This window comes from Haliotis cracherodii, unplaced genomic scaffold (genome assembly GCF_022045235.1).
Source record: "Haliotis cracherodii isolate W230 unplaced genomic scaffold, xgHalCrac1.p SCAF_18, whole genome shotgun sequence".
Taxonomy (NCBI): Eukaryota; Metazoa; Mollusca; class Gastropoda; order Lepetellida; family Haliotidae; genus Haliotis; species Haliotis cracherodii.
This window is the reverse complement of record NW_027266273.1, coordinates 7,019,062-7,045,805: the sequence shown is the minus strand read 5'-3', so window position 1 is coordinate 7,045,805 and position 26,744 is coordinate 7,019,062. Positions and strand designations below refer to the sequence as shown.

Here is a 26,744-nt window from a genome sequence, read left to right as displayed (position 1 = left end):
CGGCTACGGATGTGCTCGAACTGCTTCGAAACGTTGTCGGGATGAGATGAACGGGCACTTTTACACAATCTGAACTGGATACAAACGGAATGCAGACTGGCTAATTTTGTTTAGAACGGGGTAGAACGGGATAGAACTGCTTTGGTGTGATGTAGCATTACTCGGTGTAGCTATGCATGATTAAATTTATCTAGTACTTCGGTTCACACAATCTGTTATGAAAACATATCTTATATTATTTCCCCCTCTCAGTTAGTTTCTCATTAATCTACACCAAACTGTGGTGACTTTGATTTTTCCTTTCTTCTAACTGTTCAATTTACTAATATTTATCGCTTACATTTTCCCCATCAAATCCTTGCGTTTTACTGTCTCTATTGTGAAAATATTACCTTGTATATCATCACTGTTATTTCCAAATGTATTTTTGAAGACGTCTTCACACTTTCACTTCCAACCACCGATTGTCTGTCAGTATATAATTTTTGGCTTGAAATGAACTTCGACGATGGGGGTTGATATACGATATTATACATTACAGGCTTTCGGTGGGACTATTTGCAACATTACTCTGTTACATCAACCTCAGCTGCTTCATATATTTCCTGAAACTTTTCGTCTTTCAGCTTTTGTTTGGAACGGCGATGCTGCTTCCTGAAGATACGTTTTGCTCTTTTATACTATGTAATTTGCATCCTCTTTATCATGGGATTTACCATTATAGATCCATTCACTACGGCGTTGTCGCATTGTACGATGCAACGTATTTAAATTATCCTTTTTTCCAGTATTGTTTTAAATGAAATTGGAATTTTGAAGATGGTATACTTAGTTTAGCTGCAGCATGTAACGATTGTAGGATATAGTCGTGATAATTTTCAATGTATTCATGAGGAGATGCGTACCGAGTTTCGTCAAACTGAGCACATCTAAAGTAGTTTTCAGTTTTATATCGGTATAACATAAAGTCTACGTCATTAGCTTTACGCCAGTTAAGGTGTTCACCGCCATAGTGGCGTGGCTGGGAATCAGTACACAGACATAGGAATATTGGACATTGGTCTGATACTGAGTATTGAACTCCAGTATCTAAAGTATAACCAACAACGTTACTAACATGTTGGCGATTGATGAACACATAATCTATCATACTTCTTATAGTTTTACATTTACTTGTGAAGGTTAAAATAGCATTATCGTCAAGGGGTACGACGGAAATTAGATTCCGTTCCATGAGCACTCTTTGCAGATATTTCGCTCTGCGTTTCAATATAATTCCATGACGCAGGTCTGCATTGAAATCACCAGGAACAATTGTCTCCCTTTGAGAACATCTATCATAGATCTCCAGTACATTATTAAGTTCTTCTATGTATACACTATCTAATACGTTAGATGAGGGAAGGCGAGCACCAATTATATACATAGGGCTTTTATTGATGAAGAGTTTAGCCCCAATGATATGCTCGCTTGAAGGTATACTGATTGCTGACGACCTCGGATTTGTACTTTTACGAATAAATATGGCTATACCCCCTGCGCCTCTTTGAGATAAGTGGTAATGCTGACATTTAACATAGACGTTAAAGTCATCATCCAAGTCATAGAGTAGAGATTCTGTTGCGTGGTTCATGGGTACGTTTAATAACAGATGAAACAAGTCGGGTCCGGTACACAAAGTCAATTCACAAGGCTAAAAAATCTGGTTCACTCGGATCAGGATCAACACATGTGCTCCACATGGTGGCTGACACCTTGGATCTAACAAAAGAGGAATTTCGGAAAAATTGGATATAGACTGGGTTAATACTAAAACAATGAAATAGTATTAATTAATTTAAGCCCAGGTAAAATATCTCCAAACACATAAACAGCTATCACTGTATAACAGCCGCCACAAATTTAGGAACTAAATTTTAAACTAAATAAAGATCATGTCAATGTTTCACAATAAATCAACGTTCATGATTTCTTCAACCTGAAAGAAACACATTTGAAACAAAACATGGAATCAATGGCTATCAAAATGTCATTAATTGTCAACTGGTTCAGGCACAATGTCTTATTCAGTCATATTTTGGCAATTTGATCAATTTTGACACTGGTCGGAGAATCTCATTGTCACTGGTCTTCACTTTTGCTGATCGTTCTCTACCGTCGGACCCTGCATAGGTCTCTATCACTTGTCCAATCTTCCACTCACTGCGAGTGTGAAGATGGTCAATGATTAGCACAACATCGTCAGTTTGTACATTGCGGAGTTCGTCCATCCATTTCACACGTTGCTGGAGATTAGGCAAGTACTCCTTGATGAATTTCCTCCAGAAGTTATCAGCTAGTACTTGACTTTGACGAAATCGTTTCTTTGTTAGTCTGTCTTCATTCAGGTAGACAACCTGAGGAAGTGCTGGGTCTGATCTCCCGATCAGCAAGGTGTATGGAGATACAGGATCGGTATTGGAGATGTCAGATGAGGTGTAACCCAGAGGTTTGGAGTTCAGGATAGATTCTACCTCTGTCATGACAGTTCTCAGGACAGATTCACTGACGGATTCAGTTCCTAGTATACTGCGTTGGCCATACTTGATTGATCTAATTTCACGTTCCCACAATCCACCAAAGTGAGGGGCAAATGGCGGATTGAATTGGAATCGGATATGGTTCTTGGCGAGTTTTTCTTTCAGTTCATAGTTCATAGCTTCAAAAGCTTTGCACAATTCATTTTCACCACCTTTAAAGTTTGTACCACAGTCTGACAACAGTTCAAAGGGACAACCCCTCCTGGAGATGAATCTGCGAAGGGCCATTAGGAATGCGTCCGTGTCCAGACTGTCAAGTATATCAATGTGGACGGCTCGGGTTGTCATGCATTTAAAGATGATTCCATACCTTTTCTCTCTGCGTCTGCCAATCTTTATATACATAGGCCCAAAGCAATCTATTCCTGTCGAATAGAAGGGTGCTTTGAACAGTCTTAGCCGAGCCTCTGGTAGGTCGGCCATTAAAGGAATCTCTGGATTTGCCCTCCATTTCTGACAATCATGGCACTGTCTCTGATGTTTTTTAACAGCTTCATGGCCTTGAAGAATCCAGAATTTTCTTCTTTCAGCACCATAGTGGTGGAGTTCAGAGTCATATTTCTTTATGAGGAGCTTCGTAACATTATGATTTGGATCTAGAACAATGGGATGTTTTACATCGACAGTTCATCACATCTTCTCAGTCTACCACCAACACGTATGACGTGATGGTCTTTATCATACTCTGGACTGAGACGCGAGAGCCTGCTGTTAGATGCTATTCTCAGACCTTTGGATAATGCTTTCATTTCATCTGGAAAGCATTCTTCCTGAGCTTGGCGATACAATTGTAGTTCAGCTTTCTCAACATCAGTAACATTGATGGAGGCCGCCCCATCGGGATCCTCGATAATATTGATGTGGCATCAAGGAGTTTTTCCCATGATCGATGTAGAGATGTATCAGCTTTGGGTTGACCTGTGATGTGACTGCAGAAGGCTTTCTTTAGTTCAACATTACAGGGATCAGTTTCAGTTTTGGTTTTGCATCACTGAGAGGCCATTCAGTATCTGAAAGGTTTAGAAATGCTGGGCCATTTCTCCATCTTGTCTCTGCACACAAGTCCTGCAGTGTCTTTCCTCTGGTGATATCATCAGCCGGGTTTTCCTCCGACGGGATGTGAAGGAATGATATTCAGTAAGTGTTTGAATTTCTGCTACTCGAGTTCCCACAAACACTTTGTAGCGACATGATTGGGATGTCAACCATGCTAGGACAGTTGTTGAGTCACTCCACATGATCACTTTGTGAATGTCAATGGTCATTTCACTGGTGAGTGTGCTGGCAAGCTGGGCTCCTGTTTGAGCAGCTAACAGTTCAAGGCGGGGCATTGAGAGGGCTTTCTTAGGAGCTACTCTGCTTCGTGCTGCAACAAAGGTGACATGAGATGATCCATCATTGGTCTCTGACTTGAGGTATGCGACAGAACCATATACTTTTTCTGATGCATCACAGAAAATATGTAACTGTCTCTGATTGACTGGTTCAGGTGGATCAATGCATCTTGGAAGTGAGACTTGGTTCATAAGTTTCAGTTCAGATTCCCACAGATGCCATTCTGTGAGAAGTTCACATTCTGGAAGTGGTTCTCCCCACTGAGGTTTGTGTTGCCACAGTTGCTGAACGATGACTTTGGCTCTTGCTAGATAAGGTGTGAGGAATCCAAGAGGATCGTACTGACTTGCTAGTATCCTATATACTACATTCAGTGTCAGAGTAGAATATGCAATGGGTCTGTACTTGTAAGTGATACAATCCTTTTCACATTGCCATCGAAGGCCAAGAGTTCCTTCGTGTGGTTCAGTGTTGCCTTGCATGAGCCACAATTCACAAGTTTCAGATCTGGCTTCACTGGGCAAGTCCTTAACAACGTCAGGATCATTGCTTATCCACTGTCGGATATTGAATCCACCATCTTGAATCTTGAACTGCTTGTTGCACATCAGGATATTCCTCTTTGTTTTCTGTGCCCAGTCTCTGAATTGCATATGTGGCACAACATGGTGAACAAGTTGTACCGAATGGTAATACTTGCCGTTCATATATTGAGACATCCCTCTCTGTATCCATTTTCCTCCAAATGAAACGAAGCAGGTTTCTGTCTTCAGACAACAGTCGGATCTGATGAAACATAGCTTTGGTGTCTCCTGACACAGCTATGACATGGTGGATTTCACTATCTACTGTCACTTTGACGGTTTTGTCCTCAAGGGTTTTGAAGGCAAAATGGTCTAGCTTGGATCGAGTCACCTGTTTTGTGGTGTATGGCAAGATGTTGATCTTCCATAGCCTCTCAACATCATCAGTGATCTGGAGTTGAGGTTCGTGTAAAGTTCGAGTCAGGATGCAGTGTTGCTTTCTGTTAGATTCAGAGGCACATGGTCCCTGCAGTGACCACCCTAGTCGTGTGTAGATGGCCACTGGAGTTCCTTGAGGTCCAGCTCTGACTGGTTGCAAGGGCAATATCAAGTCAGCATTATCTGATCCTATCAAGATTAGAGGCTTCGCATCACTGATGGCTGGTAGAGGCAGGTTCTGTAGGTGCGGATACATTTCCTGAATGTCTTTGACAGGATATGTATAGTTGGACAGGTTGATTTGCTCAGAGGTGAACACATTTATGATTTCATGCTTTGTATCTGGATCAAAGGGGGATGAAATAGCGAGGTTCACTCTATGACCATCACAAGGAAAAGGTTCAGATTGGATATGGAGTCAGGTTTTATTGACAGTTCAAGGTCATTCACCGCAGATGACAAGATCATGCTTCGCATTGACACATCATCCAGCAAGGCAAGAGTTTCAATGTCACATTTGCCATGTAATGTTACAGGAACAATTTTCAACATCACATTGTTGGGATTGTCTAGATAGAATGAAGTTGTCTTCTTCACAGTGATATTGTTCAGTTCATGAATAGCATGAAGTATGGTTAGATGTTGACCTTTGCACTCTCTGCATGGTTTCTTAAGGTTGCAGTCTTGCTCTTTATGATTTCTGCCACAACGGATGCACCTGATTTTGTCCTTTATCCATTGAAGTACATCCCTTGTTTCCAGCTTGTGGAAACTTTCACATGCATTCACGTGATGGTCCTTGCTGTTACAATAGGCACAGTAAGATTGGTAAGACGTACTCGGAGTTTTGGACCCGGTAGGTGTGTTGAGCATAGCTGTAGCTTGTTTTGTTTTTGAATCTGAATTAGTGGTGTTTGTCTTGTCGGCAATTGCATGAGCTGCAATCCTTCTTGCCCTTAACTTGACATTCAACCACTGTGAAAAGGATACAAGATCATAGTTTTTGGTATTACTGATCACCCCTTTATTCAAACTGTACTCTACAAAGTTGTCACGTAAGGAGCCTGGCAACTTCTTAAGAAGTGTGTCAACATGTGAGGCATTTTTCAGCTCATGGCAGTCATTACCATCTACAGATGTCAACAATCCGACAAGGGACTGAATTGATAAGGCGAAGTTGTCAAAAGCTTCGTAATCACCAGGTTTGATAGTAGGGAGAGTCTATATGCGATTGATCTCGCCTCTAGCTAGGTTATGATCTTGCCCATAATTCTCCTTCAATGCTTCAACAGCCTTGGTGTAAGGTGTGGGATGACGGAGAAAACTTGTAGCGAGGGTGAGTGGTTTACCTCCTAAACGGTCTAGGAGCACTCAATATTTATTCCTTTCACTGAGCTGTGGGTGAATTTCAAGGAGACTTTCAAGTGCCATCTGCAAAACAGCAAAGTCTTTCTCTTTACCACTGATAAACATGGGTAATCTTGGTTTTGGCACACCATATGCTGATAGAAGAAGTTCATAATTTGGTGCATTAGCAATTGGCTGTTGTTGTTGGGGATAGTAACTACAGGCTTGTGGCATGACATTTGGTTGAGGTATTATTTGTGGAATGCTTGGCATTGGATTAATACCACTGGTGTATGTTGGATATGTATGAAATGTAGACATCCCTGTCTGATATGGAGGCACAACTGGGTCATATCGTGAAAACACTGGCTTGTAGGGTGAGACATTTGGAAAGTCTAGACTAGACATGTGACCGGGATATGTGACATTTGACACATGTTGGGGTTTTACAGGTTTATGTTCATATTTCTGTTTCATGATAACCTGAGGTTTCTTTGGTATGGCACCACTTGAATTGTGAGTTGATATTACCTCCGACTTTACAGAGATTGGCTCTGCAAATGTGAACACAGATGTGGTTGGCTCAGTTGTTTTGGTACTAGGAGGCTGTCCCTGAGGTTTCAGATGTTGAGACTCTTGTCATGGTAACAGGCGTAGTTGACACTATGGAAGCTGTAACATTGGAGTTCAAGTTCAATGAAGTAATGTCAGGTAATGAAAATTCAACATTCTGAGAAGAAATTGGCACTCCAAATTGTAAGTTGAATTCCTTTGCATTGGCATTGAGACTTGATACCACACCAGCTGGAACACTGGCACTGATACTGTCAGTGATATTTGTAGCACCAGTGACCTTTGACACTTCAGACACAAATGCATCAACATTTAATTTATCATCAATGTCAGTTTCAGTCTTAATTGGTAAAACAATGTCTTTATCATTTTCAGAAACCATACCATGAATAACGGATGCCATTTCTAATTCAGCTTCTACTTGCCTCATTTGACAATGTCTCTGCAGTGATGATTGAATTCTCTGCTTTTCTCTCAAGCATTGATCAAGCTTATCTTTCATTTTATCATGAAGAATTTCTTCTTCTTGTTTTTTTTTTCAGTTCACGTAATTTCTGTGCTGCTTTAATTTTCTGTATCTCAGCTTGTTGTTTTTCTGACAAATTTGAGGAAGCGGTAGATGAAAAATCAGAAAAAACATGAGCGGGAAGGAATTACAGAAGTCACTGACCTTACATCATCCTGAATATGTTCACTTGGATCAGGTACACTATGCAGATAGTCCTGCAAATGTTGAGGAATTCGACGCTGTCTCTTACTTCGTCGAGTGTCATTTTCAACTATTATCTGGCTCGCGGGACCATTTGTTGCGTGGTTCATGGTTACGTTTAATAACAGTTGAAACAAGTTGGGTCTGGTACACAAAGTCAATTCACAAGGCTAAAAAATCTGGTTCACTCGGATCAGGATCAACACATGTGCTCCACATGGTGGCTGACACCTTGGATCTAACAAAAGAGGAATTTCAGAAAAATTGGATATAGACTGGGTTAATACTAAAACAATGAATAGTATTAATTAATTTAAGCCCAGGTAAAATATCTCCAAACACATAAACAGCTATCATTGTATAACAGATTCACGTGTGTCTTCCAGCCAGTGTTTGGTAATAACCATAATGTCAAAGCTTGTTAGTTTGTAGCGAATTTCATCTAAGCAATTCAATGCCCCACGCACATTCCGAGTAATCATGCGAATGATTGCCATTAGAACAAGTATGTATGTCGCAAGTCTAAAATTGTTCTTCTTCATTATTATTGTTCACCCTTATCGTCATTGTACCACACATTATTCGGTAGCCATTCACGACAATTAACGTTTTCGGGCCAGAAGCAGTTATCATCCAAAATGATATCTGCACATTGCTGTGGGACAGTTATTCGAATGGTGAAGGTAGGATTGCGTCGCCCTCCCAGTGTTTCATGAGGCTCACATTTGTGATAGTTACATCACGATTCTTAGCATAGTCACATATAGCATCTTTAACAACGTCAAATGGTTCGTCAGCTCTGACATAGCTTAGGATGAGTATTTTGTTTCTATTTCTATAGACACCGGCAAAAGACTTTTCCCACTGATTGTTGAATGTAACATTTCTTGACTTCTTTACATTGTTTACAGGTTCAGTTTGCTTTTGTCTGTCGACGTCGACGTCATCATGCGTGACAATGAGCGGCTCGGGGGAAGTGTCTTTAGAGCTTGGGTCTTTACTGCCTGCATTGTCATGAGTCTGAGGTCTGAATGGGAGGCTTGGGAATTGACTCTGAATGGGTGGGGAGATAGGTCTGTCAGAATTTGGCCTCCCCTTCGTAACAGTCTCCGAATATAAACGTTTGTTTCTCACAAACCACATAGATGAGAAGGGGCCTGTCAGGTATCACATCACATTCATAAGAAAGGGCTTCTCAGGTATAAATCACATAGATGAGAAGGGGTTTGTCAGGCATCAAGTCGCATTGGTGAGAACGGGCTTGGCTATGAAACATGTTGTCTACCTGTTATCATATCGCAGCGTATCTTGTATTCCGTGATCCGTGCCTCTGAGCAGCATATGGTAGTCCATCCCTGACCACGTCGGAATGGGACAGAATACATATGTGACAGAATAAACATAAGATAGCGTCAAATACCTTTATTATATCGTGGAAGCAATAGCAAGTATACACATAGTAAATGTCATAGTTCAAGAGAAAGTAATAGCTTCAATTAAAAATAAGTATATCTAATACTTATTCATATGGACAATTTTCTATACGATCATTCCTAGGGGTTTCTGAGTCCCTAGGAACTTATGCTCGTCGTATAGACCATTAACTTACTCACATCACAGACATCAAACCTGTAATGGGAAATAATTCAACCTTTCACAAACACAGATATTTGTTAAATGTTAGCTATTTCTCTTGGCTGACAGAGTGAGTCAGTGACATTTTTTTACATTGCAGATAGCAATAATCCAGTTATTCAACCCCAAAACAGTTCAAGAACACAGGATATTTTCACATGTCTTGACAGATTAACTATACACATATGAAAGAATCGGGTGTTCTTTAACTTCTTTTGGGTATTACATACCATGGTGGTACCAGGTAATAGTGGTTGATAGTAGGAGCAATGACCCACACAATTGACTTCAATAAAGCGGGCACTGGAACCTGTTTCGACCCGGTGACCATGCGGGGGTACAATTGACTGGAATTGAGGAGAATGACGTATTGGCAAGGGGTATGCGTTATATTATCATTATATATAACACAACGTTCAGATTCTGGTTATAATAGGTCCCCAGCGACCTATCATTGCCGTGCCATAAGAGTCGGGAGATCAGACTTTGTTACTTGGATTATAGCGTCCTATCGTACCCCGACAGCATGGGCCTTGCTCATATCATCAATCACTGATTTGTCTGGTTCAGACACGAATGCGTATAGGCCATCGCCTTATAGCCGAAATATTGCATTTGTTCATACAAGCTGACACCACGTATCCGACCACCACAGTGTCGTACACACAGATCTAGACGTACGTATAACTTTATATCCAGATATCTGAATTGCCTGTAGTTATCTCCAATACTGATGACTTTGAGACGATATCCGCTAGATAGACACCCACACGTTATTAATATACGAGTCACTGGTTATGGCAAACAATCTGTCCTCAAGTTCGACTGTACACAAGCTCTCAGAATAGCTCACTGGGGGGTAAAAGTGTTCTGGTGAGAACTGTTTTGATTCTTGAGACTTGCCAAGGCCAGATGCCGGGCAGACATTAGTCGCAAACTCATCATTAGTCGGAAACTCTGTTTCCACATTTGAACTCCTTACTGTCTCTAGGACAAGTGTCACAGCTTCAGCACTGTCAATAGACACATCTTGTGTTTCAGATGACCTATCAGTACAAGCCTTAGCAGACACGTCTTTAAGTGTAGGAATTAAATCTTCCGGATCAACAACAACTTGTGTACATTTTGAGGCTGAATTCAAAACCAAACCCTGATCACTCTCATGCATGAACACCCGTGTCGAAAACCACTCAGGAACTCTTTGTTGGTAAGCCTTAGCTTCATCGACAGCTTTCACGAGGGCCTTTCCCTCAGTAGTTCCTAAGATATCACTCTCACCGAGACTGCTCTTGTTACAATCATGTATGTGATTCACAAGGTCAAGTAAATTCTCAGGTAACTTGTAATGCAGGCCTGGGTTGAAAGGAATTAAGTCAGTTGTGTTGGTGTAGTTAAAATACGCCATGATTGTCGTATACAGGAAGTCGGGTTTTCCTTCCTTCGAGCGCAGGTGTGACGTTGAGAATGAGAAAGCGTCAGCTTCGGGTCCTGAGTCTTCTACCCTAAAATGTGTATCCCAGTTTCTGGCAGTGTACCTCGAGTAGGCTACTTTGGAGTTCACGAGAACAACAAAATCGGACTTGTCTAGCTGGGTGGTAATCCATTCATACAATCCTATTTTACGAATATCTGGGATAAACCACTTGGGGTATATCACATCGCAGTTGCAATGCTTTTTGAGAAGTGTGGCAAGTGCTTTAACTGCATCGGTATGTGCTGCGTGGTCGTCGTAAGCAAGGAGGTAGACTCTTCTCATGCGAACCCACTCATCTGAAAGTGAATTGATGGGTGGTTTTAAAGTTATGAGTAGTATCGTTTTGTTTTGATTGTTTTAACACCGCACTCAGCAAAATTCCAGCTATATGACGGCGGCATGTACATAATCAGAGCTGGACCAGACAATCCAGTGATTGACATCATCAGAATCGATCCATGACAAGCATAATAAATCCAATTTAGCGAGCCTCAGCACCCAATCCTGTTAGTCGCCCCTTACGACGAGAATGGGTTGCTGACCCGGATCTTCACGGGTTGCAACAGCCCCCATTAGCCTTTTCATCAAAGCATTGTTGCCACTCTTGCCACACCAAGCCCACATTCCTGTGCTAAATATGATTTGACTATCGTACATATCGATAGTCCAACCAGAGAACGTTTCACAAAATCAACATCCACGACTGGTACACCTTCGTATGAAAGTGATTTACCTGTCTTTGTTGAAACGCCCCCCAAAGAATGACTACGTTTTTAGTCATAGATGAAATCGCGAATGTTTTCGTTATTGACTTGGTCGTCGCCTATGGTAGTTGCCATCTTTGGCAAGCGCAGAAACCAGATTTTGATATGAGCTAAATGGACATATACGTTTTATTTCTTACTTTATTGGTTTTTGTGGTGACAAATTCTGACGGATAGAGGAAAGGAATTTGTACATTCAGAACATTACAAAATACATGGTTTAATGTATCTGGCTTTTTTTTCAAAATCGGTAGAATCCGTGAACCATTTAAATATCTCGCCACTTGATGGTATCACATACCTTTCACTTGTACATGTTTTCGTGTGAATATGATGATCAGAATGACGGTAGACACCAGACAAAGACACACTCCTGCGGCGATTAGCAGTGTCTTTGTTTCTGAAATAAAAGCAACAATTAACACAACTCGCTCAATGATAATGACCTCTTTTGGCCAAAAGGAACTGTCAGATACAAGATGAGAAGAAACTTGTAAAACTTGTTCTGAATATCATTTCCATTCTTGATTTGTACTCAGCGTCATTATTCAAGGGTCACCAATGCATGTAGGGTGTCATATATGAACATATACCAACAAGCGTCAATAGGTCTGAGTATGTTGGCAATAAGAACAGTTCAAGAGCATGTTGTTTATGTCACACTGATTAGATGCTGTTTTGAAACTGTAAAAATGGAGAACGACTATTAAAACAATGAACAGTACAAGACTGAAGGTGATGGAAGGGGCTACCCAAACTTCACGCCTGAAGGCAACCAGGTGTTTAGCTCAGGCAAGTGTAATACATAACTAGTAACAGTCAATGTCGAGATAACATGATCGATTCCAGATGCAAATGAACTTCCCTCTTGGAAGTTGAAAATGCGACGTTTCTTCAGTACTTTTATTCCTTATTATTAACATCAATAAAAAATATATTAGTAAATATTAGCTAGGATATAAGTTTCTTGGTTTATCGTCAACATAACAGTGCCCATGCTTTCATCGAAGTAGTAAACGTCTTCGACGTGCGTATATTTTGGGTGTATCCCCCAATTAGTTGTCCCGCCGTGATATATCTGAAATACCTTTCAATACAATTTGTGACTGTTATCCTTGACAAATACACAAAACATCAAACAATAAAAACAGGCTACTTATGACGATTGACCGGGACATGAGTTTCAGAGGAACTATTTTGTTGGGATAAATGTATTTTGACATAATTATGTTTCCATGTAGGTAAACATTTCTAAATACAAAAGGGGCGACCGGGTAGCCTAGCGGTTAAATGATTTGCTCGTCACACCGAAGGACCGTGTTCGATTCCCTTCATTTACTGAAAAAATGCTAAAAGCGGTATAAAACCACAACCATCCACACATGCAAACGAAAACCCATGCAAAAAGCAATGAAAAGCATGCAGTTACTTGAGTATCGGGCACGAAGCAATATATCTTTAATATACACACGTCACTCATAACAATCACATCATTTCCTGTAAACGTATATTCTAGATTTTGCTCTTACGCTTTTTTCAGATTAAACGATAGAATAAAAGCAGATGAGACTACCGCGCGGCGAATGTGATATGCTCTTCTTTCAAATGATCTTTGATTTTACCAATTTTTACAATACACTTTAATCCATTGAGCAATGTTCATTCATTCATTCATTCATTCATTCATTCATTCATTCATTCATTCATTGTTTGTTTGTTTGTTTGTTTGTTTGTTTGTTTCATGAGTCCAAAATGATGATGTCGATGCAATTTTCTATTTTGACTTGTACCTTTGTTCCCGTGTTTGGCGAACACTTGACTTGATTATATATTTGTCCTACCTTTTCGCGAACACCTGGTGTTATCACTAACTGCGACTCTTAAACAGATGCTAATGATATATAGTTGGAGAAGAATATAGATTTTCTATGATTATGCTTTTGTCGCTTATATTTAATCACAATGTTTCATAACGCGAGTCCGCGGGGAATGCCCTTGAGTAAGTATTTCCGGGTCGCAAGTCAATTTTATTCTACGTCAGCAAAATAAGATTACAGGGAACGGCCTTTCGCAAACTTTGACTGAGCAATGAAACGGCTAAAGTCATTAACCAATAAGGAAGCAGCTATCTCGAGCTCTAAGGTACTAGTTTCTGTCGACATCCATTCCAGACTATGCTTTGGAAAGTATTTTGACAAAGTTCTCGATTCAAAGCTTAAATACTGAGCAAAAGCAATTTTCCAGCTTTATGATGGCGGTCTGTAAATAATTGAGTCTGAACCAGACAATCCAGTGATTGACATCATGACCATCGATCCACGCAATTTGGGATACGATGACATGCATCAACCAAGTCGGCGAGACCGACCACTCGATCTCATTAGTCGCCTCTTTCGACAAGCATAATCGACCTTTACGGCAAGCATGGGTTGCTGAAGACCTGTTCCCCGGGTCTATTATCTATGAATGTAGTCTTCATATTCAATGAAACCCATATGTATCCAAATTAAAATAATTGTTAACCCACTCTACCAACTTGTGCAATGTACCTGCTGCTGATACTTACTGTTGTCACTAGTGCCAGGCGGAATATTTCGCTTTGTTGATGTTCGTGCTTCACCTGGTCTCTCACCTGTAATCAGAAACCACTGTTCATACCTGGGCGATCACACACCCAACCTAGTACAGTCAAGTCTCGTTAATCCGACACTCGTTAACCCGACAATCGGCTTTATCCGACACTAATGATGGGAACCGATTAAATCAGTGCTATTTAGACCCGTTAATCCGACAGTCTCGCACTCCGACTCCGACACACCTAATTTGCAACGAAATACCGAAATCACTCATTAATCAGTCTCGTTAATCCGACACGGTGATCAGGTACTCCATGGTCATCTGCCGGCGAGTACACAGCCAGTGTTTTGATGCGAGGCGAGTCGGCTCGTAGCTGTATATTACAAAGCTGCAGCGATAAACTTGCTTAACAATAAACAATTAATGCTTTAAATAAAGAAAACAGGATAATTCACATGCTTAGATTACCTCAATCTTATTAAAATCAGATACAAGTTCTCGCTATCGACGAGGACATCCCATTACAAGTCACGTCAGAACAACCTTTCGCGAACTATGACCTACCAATGAAATGACCAACAGGAAGTCGACGTTAGCCACTTAGAAAGCAGCTCTCTTAAGCTTTGGGTACCAGTTTCAAAGTTGCGACTTCCATTCCAGACTATATTTTTTTTTGTATGTCACCCTTACTGCAGAATAACGCCTACTCCACGTGTCCATAGACTCTGGGGAATGTATAATCTCAAACATGCTTCCCAAACTATAGACTGAACCCACAGCCCCCTTATATGATCATATGTACGAAGCTAGATTTCGTACAACACATAACCATATGTATCAATCATAATATGTGTTTACCCACTCTACAAACTGTAAATACTCACCGTCCTCACTAGTGCTTAGTAGAATATTTGACTCTGTTGCTGATTGGGATTCATCAGGGCCCTCCCCTGTAAGTAGAACCCAACATTTAACGTTAACGTTGTAAGTCATCCTTGATTACTGTGGACTACAGCATATCCAATCCAACCTATTCATAAAATCTGTAAAGATGGCCAAGGAATATTATGGAGAAAACTCACAATCCAATATATTCAGAGATATTTATATCAGTAAGGAATCTAGATTTCAAACCGAATTAAATTCACCACTATCCTAAATTACTGTAATAGATCCCCATACCCGAACACGCGATCATCAGCTTGCACAGCGATTGGCAGCGCCTGAGACGAATGTCCTAGCCCTGTTCCCAAGTGTTCATTTACGAAATCCATTTATGGTGTTCCCCGCCTTGATATTGCAGTAGGGGCGGTCGGGTAGCCTAGTGTTTAAAGCGTTCGCTCGTCACGCCGAAGACCCGTGTTCGAATCCCGACATGTGAAACCCATTTCTGGTGTCCCCCGCCGTGATATTGCTGGAATATTGCAAAAAGCGGGATAAAACCATACTCACTCACTCACTGATATTGCAGTAATATTTCTCAAAGCGGCGTAAAACCACACTTTTCCACTCGCTCATTACCAATAACAATGTTCTTCATCCGTGTTCGCAAGCACTCCTTGCGCCTGTGTTTGCCAGATTCTTGAACAGAGAAACACAGGGCATAGTTGTGTTCACGCCAAAAGGGATCACTTGCCTGGACCTATAATGCAACACAAAATATATAAACTCAACACTGTAGCAGTGTTATACTTAATTAACGTCTTGGTGTACAGATTCTGGTCGACAAGTGGAAAAAAAGATAAAATGTTTTGTGCGTTAAAATGTCATCTCCACTCTATCAGTAGAGTCCAAACCAGCTTGATAACCGTGTAATATTCTACATCGAAACGTCGCTAAATGCAATAAAGTTGTTATCCATAAGGTTGTATGTTTTCTTACTTATCAGATTTGATTTTGCTTTCTGTTCATTTTTATGGTTGAAGGAATTCGAAAACCAAGTGAAAAAAGTCTCGACCAATAACAATACTTGCACTTAAAATTCCACCAATGTACCCGGACGGTCACAACACATTAAGGAGAGGACGTAAACGAACGAAAAATCAATAAGGCTTAAAACATAAGACATACATTACAGACATATAAAACGTATCATGGATATAAATCATGTCCCTCAGATACCAGTATGCAATTTGGCCTCTATCGAAATATTGGCGATTGATCTAATCTCTGAAGGGGGACAACATATTCTTTTTATAGTTATGAGTGAGCAGTTTTAGGTCGCTTTTAGCAATATTCCAGCAATACGACGCCGGGAGACACCATAAATGGGCTTCACACATTGCACCCACGTGGGGAATCGAGCCTTGATTTCGGCGTGACGATCAAACGCTTCAACCACTAGGCTACCCCACCACCCTAATAGTTTGGGTGGCAGACATCAGTCTTCACTGTTAGTGTCCGCGCTACAGCAAGTGGCACCGAAACACCCTATGAAATCTATTATTTATGTTAAGGATGTAAAAATATCCACAATCACCGTCAACACTATACACAACACAGCAGTGTGTAATATACACTGTTCAAAAAAAGAAACGAACAGGTAGATTTTTAGTAAATGAATTGTACCTAATAAAGTCGATAAATTTAGTCTAATATGATAGATACAAATATGACATTTTGGAGCTCGATAGTCACATGTTGTCGTTGTACAAATTCATTGAAAACTGTTCATTCTCATGTCACATAAGGCCACCAGGTAGCGCTGAATTCAGTATCTCGTGTGACAGCCCCGGGCAGCAATCACGGCTCTGCATCCCCTCGGCACTTACTTGATAAGTGTACGAATTCTGTCCTGCGGAATTCTGCGCCATTCTGCTTGAATCGCGTTGGACAGTTGTGGGAGTGTCTACAACGTGTTCTGACGTTGACGTACACGTCGATCGAGTTCATACCAGAGGTGTTCGATTGGGTCGAGATCTGGAGATGTCGACGGCCAGGGCAAGACGTTGATGTTGGCATTATGATGGTAGTCTACCGTGACACGAGCTGAATGCGATGGAGCGTTGTCCTGTTGAAACAGCTCCCCCTGGCTGACAATAATTGGAAGAAGGTGAGGTTGAAGATGAAGCGATTTGCTATAAAATTTCCCTGAACCACAACCAAGTCAGATGTCGTGGTGTAGGATATGTCCTCCCACACCATGACACTACTGCCACCGAATTTGTCGAATGCATCTCGCCGGTGAAATCGTGATTCATCGCTAAACCACGCTCTCCAGTCTCCAGTTTCTCAAATTCCAAGACTGTAAGGTATGACACCAACGCAAACGCCGCTGTCGATCGATCTGTTGCAAAACAGGGACGATAACTGGTCTTCTGGGTCGGATTCCAGCCTCGCGGAGATGGTTCCTGACAGCCTGGTCCAATATCCTCCTCAAACCTGGGATGCGTCCTGCAGTCTCCGTAGCTGTGGCATTGCGATAACGTAGGTGAACAGTCGAGTGAAGCGATCCTGTGCAGGCGTGGTATCTCTTGGCCGGCCGGTTCTCGGACGATCTCCAGTGGATCGGCAGCGCTGAGTCTCGGCATTTTCGTACTTGCCACTGCCACGTGTTACGAATACCATAATTTGCACGTGCATTTTGCTTTACTGTTTTCCTCCATGACACTTTTGAACAAGTGTGAAAGCAATGCCGTTTACGACATTGCAAATCGACAATGGCTGCGTTTTGACGCACCGCTTGTTGAATATCAGGCCACCAACATTTTCCAATAATATATATCCAATTTACATACCGGATTTTTTGTGTAGTCAGGTTCAATGAACTACATACTACCTGTGCGTTTCCTTTTTTAAAGAGTGTAAATATGGGATAAGGAGTCTGAGGATATTTGGTCATTTGTCTCAATCACGTTAGGCTGACATCTCACATTCACCTGTCATCATCATCTTCATCGTCATCGTCGTCGTCGTCGTAATATTAATAATAACAACACAGTGCTGTACTCTCCAAGTGCTTAGACAATAACTGAAAAAAAGATTTTTCAAACGGTGCTGAACCACTGATAAACTAATTGGGGATTCGAACCGACAATCATAGGGTTGTGGCACGGAATTGCGACGCCCTAGACGATTTTGTCATCCGTTTTCGAATCAGACAGTCCGGAAACGGATCTTACATAACACATTGCCCAGACACTCCCTCGATGGCCTAACACAATGTTCAACCACGTGCTGAAAATGTGCAGTGCATCAACTACAGTTTTCTCATTTCGATATCTCGGGTGACATCACATGGAACCTGTAAATGTTTGTCGGTGATCTCACGTTTGAGTGTGCGCCACTTGGAATTCCCTGCTTTTGATTACACGGAGGTGACGTGTTAAGCAGCTGAAGTGTGTGAAGATAGCTAATGATATTATTCAACCGAACTGCTATCATCCAAAACTATATCACTACGGTCTTGGTACTATCGTTTGTTTGTTTTGTTTTAACCAAATATTTTCAAAAAAACATGTTTGACGAACTAGCTAACAGCCCGGCTAACAAAGGCCTTGACAGACCAACCATTGTCCAAATACATGCCTTGACGGACCAGCTAACCGCCCGGGTAACACAGGCCTTGACAGACCAACCATTGTCCAAATACATGCCTTGACGGACCAGCTAACCGCCCGGGTAACACAGGCCTTGACAGACCAACCCTTGTTCAAATACATGCCTTGACGGACCAGCTAACCGCCCGGGTAACACAGGCCTTGACAGACCAACCATTGTCCAAATACATGCCTGGACGGACAAGCTAACCGCCCGGCTAACACAGGCCTTGACAGACCAACCATTGTCCAAATACATGCCTGGACGGACAAGCTAACCGCTCGGCTAACACAGGCCTTGACAGACCAACCATTGTCCAAATACATGCCTGGACGGACAAGCTAACCGCTCGGCTAACACAGGCCTTGACAGACCAACCATTGTCCAAATACATGCCTGGACGGACAAGCTAACCGCCCGGCTAATACGGGCTTTGACACACCAACCACTGTCCAAATACATGCCTTGACGGACTAGCTAACCGCCCGGCTAATACGGGCTTTGACAGACCAACCATTGTCCAAATACATGCCTTGACGAACTAGCTAACCGCCCGGCAAACACAGGCCTTGGCAGACTAACCATAACATGGACCGTTGGACGAATAAAGGTGTGTGACAAACAAGCCAATGAACTAAGCAAACGAACCTTAAGCGAAAGGCAACTGAAATGTAAATTTGAATAGGAACCTTACCTCCAACATATACCTATTTTCTGGGATATCGACAAAGATCACAGTCCCGGATTTAGCGTTGTTTTTAGCCAGGTGGGAAATCTGAAAAATAACCTGGCGAATATACATCCTTTTGAGATATGTTTTTCGTATCGAGACAATGTCAGTTAGCAACAGTTAGCACAGAAACTTGATGTCAGTCACAATACGCAGCAATTCCACCAGTTCAACATATAATACTATTTTGTTATGACCACCAGTGTGGGCATGTGGACATGATAATCTACGTCATAAGAAAATGACGTCACTTAGGAGTACATTGACGTCATCAATAATGGGTATTCTGATTTACGTCAGACGGGATAACCGGGAGAGCAATGTCGGGAAAACTTAGACAAATGTGGAGGTTTTCCTCCTGCATCACTTCGGACTTTCCTTCAACATTAAACTGACACCACTTGATATGATACTGGGAGCGTTGGGGTAGCCTTGTGGTTAAAGCGTTCGCTCGTCACGCCGGACCCTGGTTCGATGCCCGACATGGGTATAATGTGAAGCCCATTTGTGTTGTCCCTGTCGTGATATTGATGGAATATTGCTAAAAGCGGCGTAACAACCCTTACTCACTCACTCAGTGATACGATACTGATCACAGCAGTCTAAAATCAAACTCAACAATTCATTTTGTGTATTTCGACACGCTTACAGATAAAAGGGTTAACAAGTTCATGATGTACATAACAATGGCCAGGTGGGCTCAGTGGTCTAAGGCGCCGAACTTCGCTGTGCAGATTTCCGGCCCTCAGCTGTAGCAGGATCCGCTGATCGTTCGAATCCTAGTTCCGCTCCAATTATGATCCTTGATTTGTCTTACCAGTGGGTTTCACGCTACTATCTCTTTCCTATAACACTTACTGACATATTTACCGATATAACTGAAATATTAGTCAGTTCTAAAACCCCATTCCTCACTCACTCACTCACCCATCCACCATTAACTCACTCACCCACTCACCAAACCAGTCACCAGCTTACTCATTCCCCTAGTCACAACCACACACACACTACTCTCTCACTCATTCACTCAAAGCCATGATAGCAATGCCTACCGGATTGCATGATGTCGGTGTTTTAGTGTGTAATTTACACTCTTTGAATGGATGGTGAAGCCCCGTCATTTTATACAGTGATACAAGGTATTCGTCAAACTTGAATTCGGTCGGAGCGAGACTAAAAGTCACCGTGAGGTTATAGTGATGATGAGAGTTTCTGGAAAAACGGTAGGTTATCAGGGGACTCCAATCGGCGGCTGTACCGTGTCTGTGAACAGATTGAAAGACATAAGAACAATGAACTACAGAACCAACAAAGCTCTGTACTTGGTCAGAACCATAAAAGGATAAATATGCATCGTCAGTATTACAGACATTTAAGGATAACACAACAAGCTTTCTCAATGTGTTTACATGCATTAAGAGGGGAAAAAAGTGATAAAATATTTTAAATTTAAAAAAAGCAAATGTAATACATTGTATTCATCATACCATACACTGAATATCAGGTGTTGCAACCATACATGCAGAATTTACAGAGGGCCAAAATAACACAGTAACTCGACAGTAATGCTAAAAATCGGATTTGAGTCATCATGATTTAACATGATCGTTCGCATGCCAAAGCCAATAAGATAGTGCAAGGTATGCAGTGCAAGGACGGTTTTACCAACTACGCTTTGCCATCATTCTCACCTTTCTGAAACAAAAGGAAACAGGAACGTCAACAGTTAGTGCAAAGAGACTTGTACCGCCGCCATCAAATACCATGCAGCCATATCAGACATGGCCATGATACAATTCACACACTCTATGGTAAACTGAGGCACATATAATGTTAATTTTCACAAAGAATCTTTCCGAAACCTGTGGCATTCACTTATCTCCTGTTCATTCAACGTCGGATCAGCAATATTTCACGACTCACGTACACAAATAACAGGGTCCCATCATTCCAGGAGTTAAATTCCAGGACAGTCAGCTTTCATCAATCTTTTTTTTAACATGAAGGTTAAAATTTTACTAATTCCTAAACAGAGTTTTGCTATTTTCTCTCTCCAATACGGAATTATCGATATACATATTTGCGGAAGTATCGCGATCGTTCCACGGCATTTCAGCGATACCACAGCGATAGTACCGCGGCATCAGCTGCATATTCTGCGACACATTACCTGACCCGTGAAGATCCTGGTTAGAATTGCTCCTCACCCATGCATGTCGTAAGAGGCGACTCACGGGATCAGGTTGTCAGACTCGCTGACTTGGTTGATGCATGTCATCGTATCCCAATTGCGGGGTTTAACAACAAACAAACAAACAAACAAACAAAGAAACACATTACCTTGCACCTCCGGTAGGGCGAAATGGAGGCTCTCACAATGGGCCTCGCGGGGCAGCGAGCATATCGTGGCCCGATACTGAATGTCTGGTCCCGTCCCCAATCTGGGAAATGTTTCAGAAAATTCCAACTGAAACAAAATGGTATCTTCTTAAAAGTAATGCTCAGTCAATGATAGTCGTTGCTGTTCATTTAGTTTCGATTGATACGTGCATATAATCTCTCTCTCTCTCTCTCTCTCTCTCTCTCTCTCTCTCTCTCTCTCTCTCTCTCTCTCTCTCTCTCTCTCTCTCACCTTGAACTTACCTTGTTATCATTACCCTGAAATTTTGTTCTTGAGAGATCAAATATCCGGCACATGGTCTCTGAATATTCAGCTGTTCCAAGTATTTTCCTTATCTTCAGTTGGAACCCTTTCAGATGCACTGCGTCTACTCCTGCAATGATCATCATCAGTGTCATTGATGTTATCATTATCACAATACTTCCCGTTACTATTACTATCACTGTTGATATCATTTTGCAATTAATGGTAGCTTTAATCTTCGACTTGGTGCATAAGGGCACTCGACTGAAGACATGCTACGTGGGGTCCCAAGGCAGAATAGTTCCAGTCATATGATCAAAAGCTTTATGTACCGTATTCGCAAAACACATTTGGAAATTAGAAAAGGATATTATCAAAAAGAGGGGAACTATCTGATTTACAACTCGATATTATCGATAGCTCAAAGAGAAATGACATGTACCGAATTTGAAGATGGACCAAAAGAATTGTTCTGGTTGGGTCAGGTACACAGTGCACACCCGGACATATTTATGAACTATTTACCAGGGCCCCGTTCCACAAAGTGATCTTAGCGCTAAGTCGATCGTAACTCCAATTCTTTAACACTGACTTACTACAATCGTAGCGCTAAGATCGCTTTGTGGAACGGGGTCCAGGGGAGTAATTCTTAGTAATACTGCGTAATACTGGGGGGGGGGGGGGGGGGGGGAGGGGCTAGTAGTGTATATTATGCGAAAAAGGGTATGTTTTATTTCTAACAGTTTACATCAGATTATGTTAAAACAATGAAACTATGTAGCAGTATTCCTTGAGTACTTACTGACAGCCTTTAAAATTCGCGTTTGTATATAGTATCACTAACTCAATATATTTAATTGAAAATCAAATAACATCAACTGAGGGGTATAGTTTCTTTTGCCCCTCAGTTAATATCTAGTGAGGGAGTGAGTTGGGTTTAACGCCGCTTTTAACAGTATTCCAGTTATATCACGGCGTGTTAGCTTAATGTGGGAGGAAAGCCCGAAGTGATGCAGGTCTCAGACGTTTACCACTTCGGTGAAAGCCACGAGCACGGGTATGGTGCTGACAAACCTAGAAACATAATCGGGGCGAACCGGGATTCGAACCCACAATCATATCTTTCTGGCGTGCCCAAGGGACGCAACTCTGCACAGCGAATCGCGGCGCCTTAGACGACTGGGCCCCAGTTTATATCTAGTCATAGTGTAGTACATGACTGAGGGATGGGAAGTGATCACACTCCTATCCACTGACAATAAAAAAGTTTCATTAACCAGTTGTTGAAGCTTGCAACATCTTTAATATATTTTATTCGTTATATCTAAACAGTTAACAACCATATGAAAACGTCAGACTGTGTATTAAGTCAAGAGATAGTTTTCGCAATATATATCTGAAAATCACTCTTAGAACGGATACATTTCCTACCTGAAGAAGATGGTTTCCATTTGAAAACTGCCACTGGAACATATCCTTCAGTTTTGTTCACCGTTATGGGCTCGACAAGGAAGTCCCTTGGCCTCCCTATCGAATTCCCACCAAACACACCAGGAATTGGTCCGCAGTCTATAACAATATAACAAGAGTGTAATATACTTTTAGAACACGCCTTATTGCTATGCAGGTACGTGGATCAACACTTTTACATTAACCAAAAAATTGCATCAGTACCAAGAATGGTGTTTACTTTTATTGTAATCAACATACTCAGCTTGGCAGTACATACTCTGCAATGTCAAAGAGAGCAACTATCCGATTGTCAGTGGTAAACACTTTTGTTGTTGTTGTTTTGTTGTTGTTGTTTTTTGGGTTTTTTGCGGGGGGGACTCACGGGGAATACATTTAAATTTAGAGAGTGGTGTTAAAATGGTGATATCGTTGTTTGGAGATTACCTTACAATTCGATGATATTAATCTCATAGATAGTGTTATCGGAATGTTATCCAAGAGTGAGTGAGTGAGTGAGTGAGTGAGTGAGTGAGTGAGTGAGTGAGTGAGTGAGTGAGTGAGCGAGTGAGTGCGTACATGCGCAAGTGCGCACTTGCGTTCGTGAGTGGATGAGTTTGGTTTAAGGCCGCTTTTAGCAATATTCCAGTAACATCGCGGCGGCTGGCACCAAAAATGGGATTCACGCATTGTACCCATGTTGGGAATCGAAGTCGGGCGTTAACCACTCGGCTACCCCACAACTCGGCTACCCTTTACATCATTTCCCGAAAGCTGAACCCGAGTTGTATCCTCAAGGTTGCACATATACGTCACACCCAAGAGTTAACCTGTCAGTGATATTCTTGAGCGTTATCCCTTGAACTATCGATGAACGTTATCCCAAATATATGTGGACAAATTAAGTCGGGACGTACCCTCTGATTTGAGAACGTTACAGGTAATCTTGGTTTTCTGAAAAGAAAAAAAATAATTCACATTTAATCTTTTACGCAAGAACATTTACGACATGCTCTCATCAATCTTACTTTAATAATCAATCTAATGTACATAACCACCGTACTTTCTTTTTATGAGTGCGGGTTTGACTTGCCTTTGCATGTATTTTTGACGGGTGAAACAGGTGGACAAGGATACGCTCATCTTTTCGCGAACACCTGGTTCAATCACCATTTGATGGTGATTCATAAACACATGCTTATGATATAGTCGGAATCGTACAATGGAATCTTATACATTGAGACTTCTTTCGAATTTTTTTTCATGGAAATGGTTTATATCACTTTTATTTATAAGAAAAAGAACTCCTCTGAATGCCACCAACATCACATTAGGAGCCCATAGCTATAGACCTAACACTAACAGTCACAACATGCCTTGTCTCTCTATCACGGGAATCTGTTATCGTTTTCATCGGTTCTAAGGAGAAACATTGTGTTTCCTCTGATAAAGATACGTTTGAGGCGAAACCAGCCTGTACGCCCCTAGCAAGGAGTATGACCGACGAAATTAGATCAACACGCCCATAAATATATTCGAAATCATGTTTATTTGAGTTTACTTTTTCGTTCCTCTTAACAACTATTTGAACAGAACTATTGGAATATCGTCTTCGTATCATATGAGGAAAACAGTAAACTACGGTTATAACGAACACGCTTATAACGAACTGACAGATATAACGAACTTACTTTTTGGTCCCGACTATTTGCTGTAGTTATGCTGTATATATGCTTATAACGAACTACGGTTATAACGAACTAAAATTAGTAGTCCCTTTGAGTTCGTTACAACCGTAGTTTACTGTATGTTGAAATCAACTTCGTGACCTAGTTGTGCAAGAGTAAGTTCGCATGTCGACGATCGTACTATCGGTAACATAACACGTCAACGCCAGAGATTATCCCTTGATTATCACACGAAAGAGATTCCATTGGGAGTGAATGCAAATAAGCGGCGATAATTGTAAGAATGGATCAATGAAAGTGATGACTGCAGGTGTAAAAGAGTAATCATGCCATGGCTGCCCTACCGGTAAGCATCGTCACTCACACAATTTGCATTAAAAAGTACAGTAAACTACAGTTATAACGAACTCTAAGGGACCACTTATTTTAGTTCGTTATAAGCACATATACAGCATAAATACAACAAATAGTCGGGACAAAATAGTAAGTTCGTTTTATCCGTCAGTTCGTTATAAACGTTTTCGTTATAAACGTAGTTTACTGTATGTGTTTGTTCCCTGACACCGCACAGCAGTACTGTCATGCAACTTCATGGTATGTGAAGGCATGGGCATGGCCCGCTGTCCTTATTATCAGACAAACCTGTGTTCAAGATACATAACTCATAACATATATAACACTGTCAGAAAAATTAATGACTTTATTGAATTAATATCCTTTGAGTTACTTTGATAATGCAGTAAAAATTGTTTGTGACATTCGATCCTCAACAAATTTTTTGTCTCTAATTTTCGGTTTGGGTTAGCCAGGTTATAGATTGTGACCATCCAATCCCCAAAGTAGTCTGCTCTTACGACAAGTATTATGTACTGGGGACCAAGTCTGACCACACTCGATGGTACTTGTATGCACAGTGAATTTAATTTCTTTGAATGCATTTTCTTCACTATGCCTTATAAATGCATATATATGAAACGTGCATTGCATTGATTTTGCTCAAACCACCTTATTGTCATGGATTTCATGAAAGTATATCTTTATGTTGACAGTATATCAATCCCGAGACGATTCGGTTTAGATCTGGTCTTCAGCAATCCATGCTTGTCGTGAGAAGCAACTGACGGGATCGGGTGGCATGTCATCGTATCCCAATTGCGTAAATCGATGCTTATGATGCCAATCGCTTGATTTTATGTCCGGACTCGATTAATTACAGACCACCGTCGCATAGCTGAAATACTAATGAGTGCGGCGTTAATCGACAAACAAATAAACACACGCACACAACAGTCTATGAAGAGATAGATGCAGTTGTGTACTACCCGCTGACAGTATCGCCTCATTGTATGGATATAAAAAGTTGATTTAATGTATATATGATTACATCCCGTAAACTACAAAATATATATAAGGATGTTGTAAATGCTCACTGTTATGCCGGAGACTTCCAATCTCTCTCCAGTTGTACTTGCGTCATCGGAACAATTTCCTTTGATTGGTATTTGTTCCAAACACCCTGAGACCCGGAGCAATGCCCAAAGTACAAAACACACAGTATCCATTTCAAATGATCGTCAACTAGAACAGACACTCGGTTCTCAGTAAATCACGGAGTTGCCTACGTAGAAGGGTGTTTTATCATCGAAAGAAATCCGGTTCAAGTATCCGGGTCTGGCAGGGGTTGATAGGCGACGCTTTTGTAACGATAGTGTGAGAGGATTAAATGACGCACTCACCAA

The 26,744-nt window shown here is 41.3% G+C and overlaps 3 protein-coding genes across 3 annotated transcripts; all 3 read right to left on the bottom strand.

Annotated features, from left to right (window-relative positions):
• Positions 1 to 2,066: 2,066 nt before the first annotated feature.
• On the bottom strand, positions 2,067 to 5,132 carry LOC139466021 (uncharacterized). The gene is made up of 3 exons (XM_071248035.1): positions 4,732 to 5,132; positions 3,811 to 4,556; positions 2,067 to 3,175 (listed from the first exon to the last, which is right to left on the bottom strand). The coding sequence occupies exons 1-3, from the start codon at positions 5,130 to 5,132 to the stop codon at positions 2,067 to 2,069; spliced, it is 2,256 nt and encodes a 751-aa protein (XP_071104136.1).
• Positions 5,133 to 8,954: 3,822 nt separating this feature from the next.
• LOC139465211 (interleukin-17 receptor D-like) lies at positions 8,955 to 20,483 on the bottom strand. Its single transcript, XM_071246878.1, has 7 exons — positions 20,277 to 20,483; positions 19,189 to 19,269; positions 15,477 to 15,597; positions 14,840 to 14,905; positions 13,945 to 14,010; positions 11,680 to 11,778; positions 8,955 to 10,910 (listed from the first exon to the last, which is right to left on the bottom strand). The coding sequence occupies exons 1-7, from the start codon at positions 20,343 to 20,345 to the stop codon at positions 9,895 to 9,897; spliced, it is 1,518 nt and encodes a 505-aa protein (XP_071102979.1). The 5' UTR covers positions 20,346 to 20,483; the 3' UTR covers positions 8,955 to 9,894.
• On the bottom strand, positions 20,456 to 26,567 carry LOC139466020 (uncharacterized). The gene is made up of 6 exons (XM_071248034.1): positions 26,436 to 26,567; positions 24,235 to 24,271; positions 23,300 to 23,437; positions 21,868 to 21,998; positions 21,565 to 21,691; positions 20,456 to 20,487 (listed from the first exon to the last, which is right to left on the bottom strand). The coding sequence occupies exons 1-6, from the start codon at positions 26,565 to 26,567 to the stop codon at positions 20,456 to 20,458; spliced, it is 597 nt and encodes a 198-aa protein (XP_071104135.1).
• Positions 26,568 to 26,744: the final 177 nt, after the last annotated feature.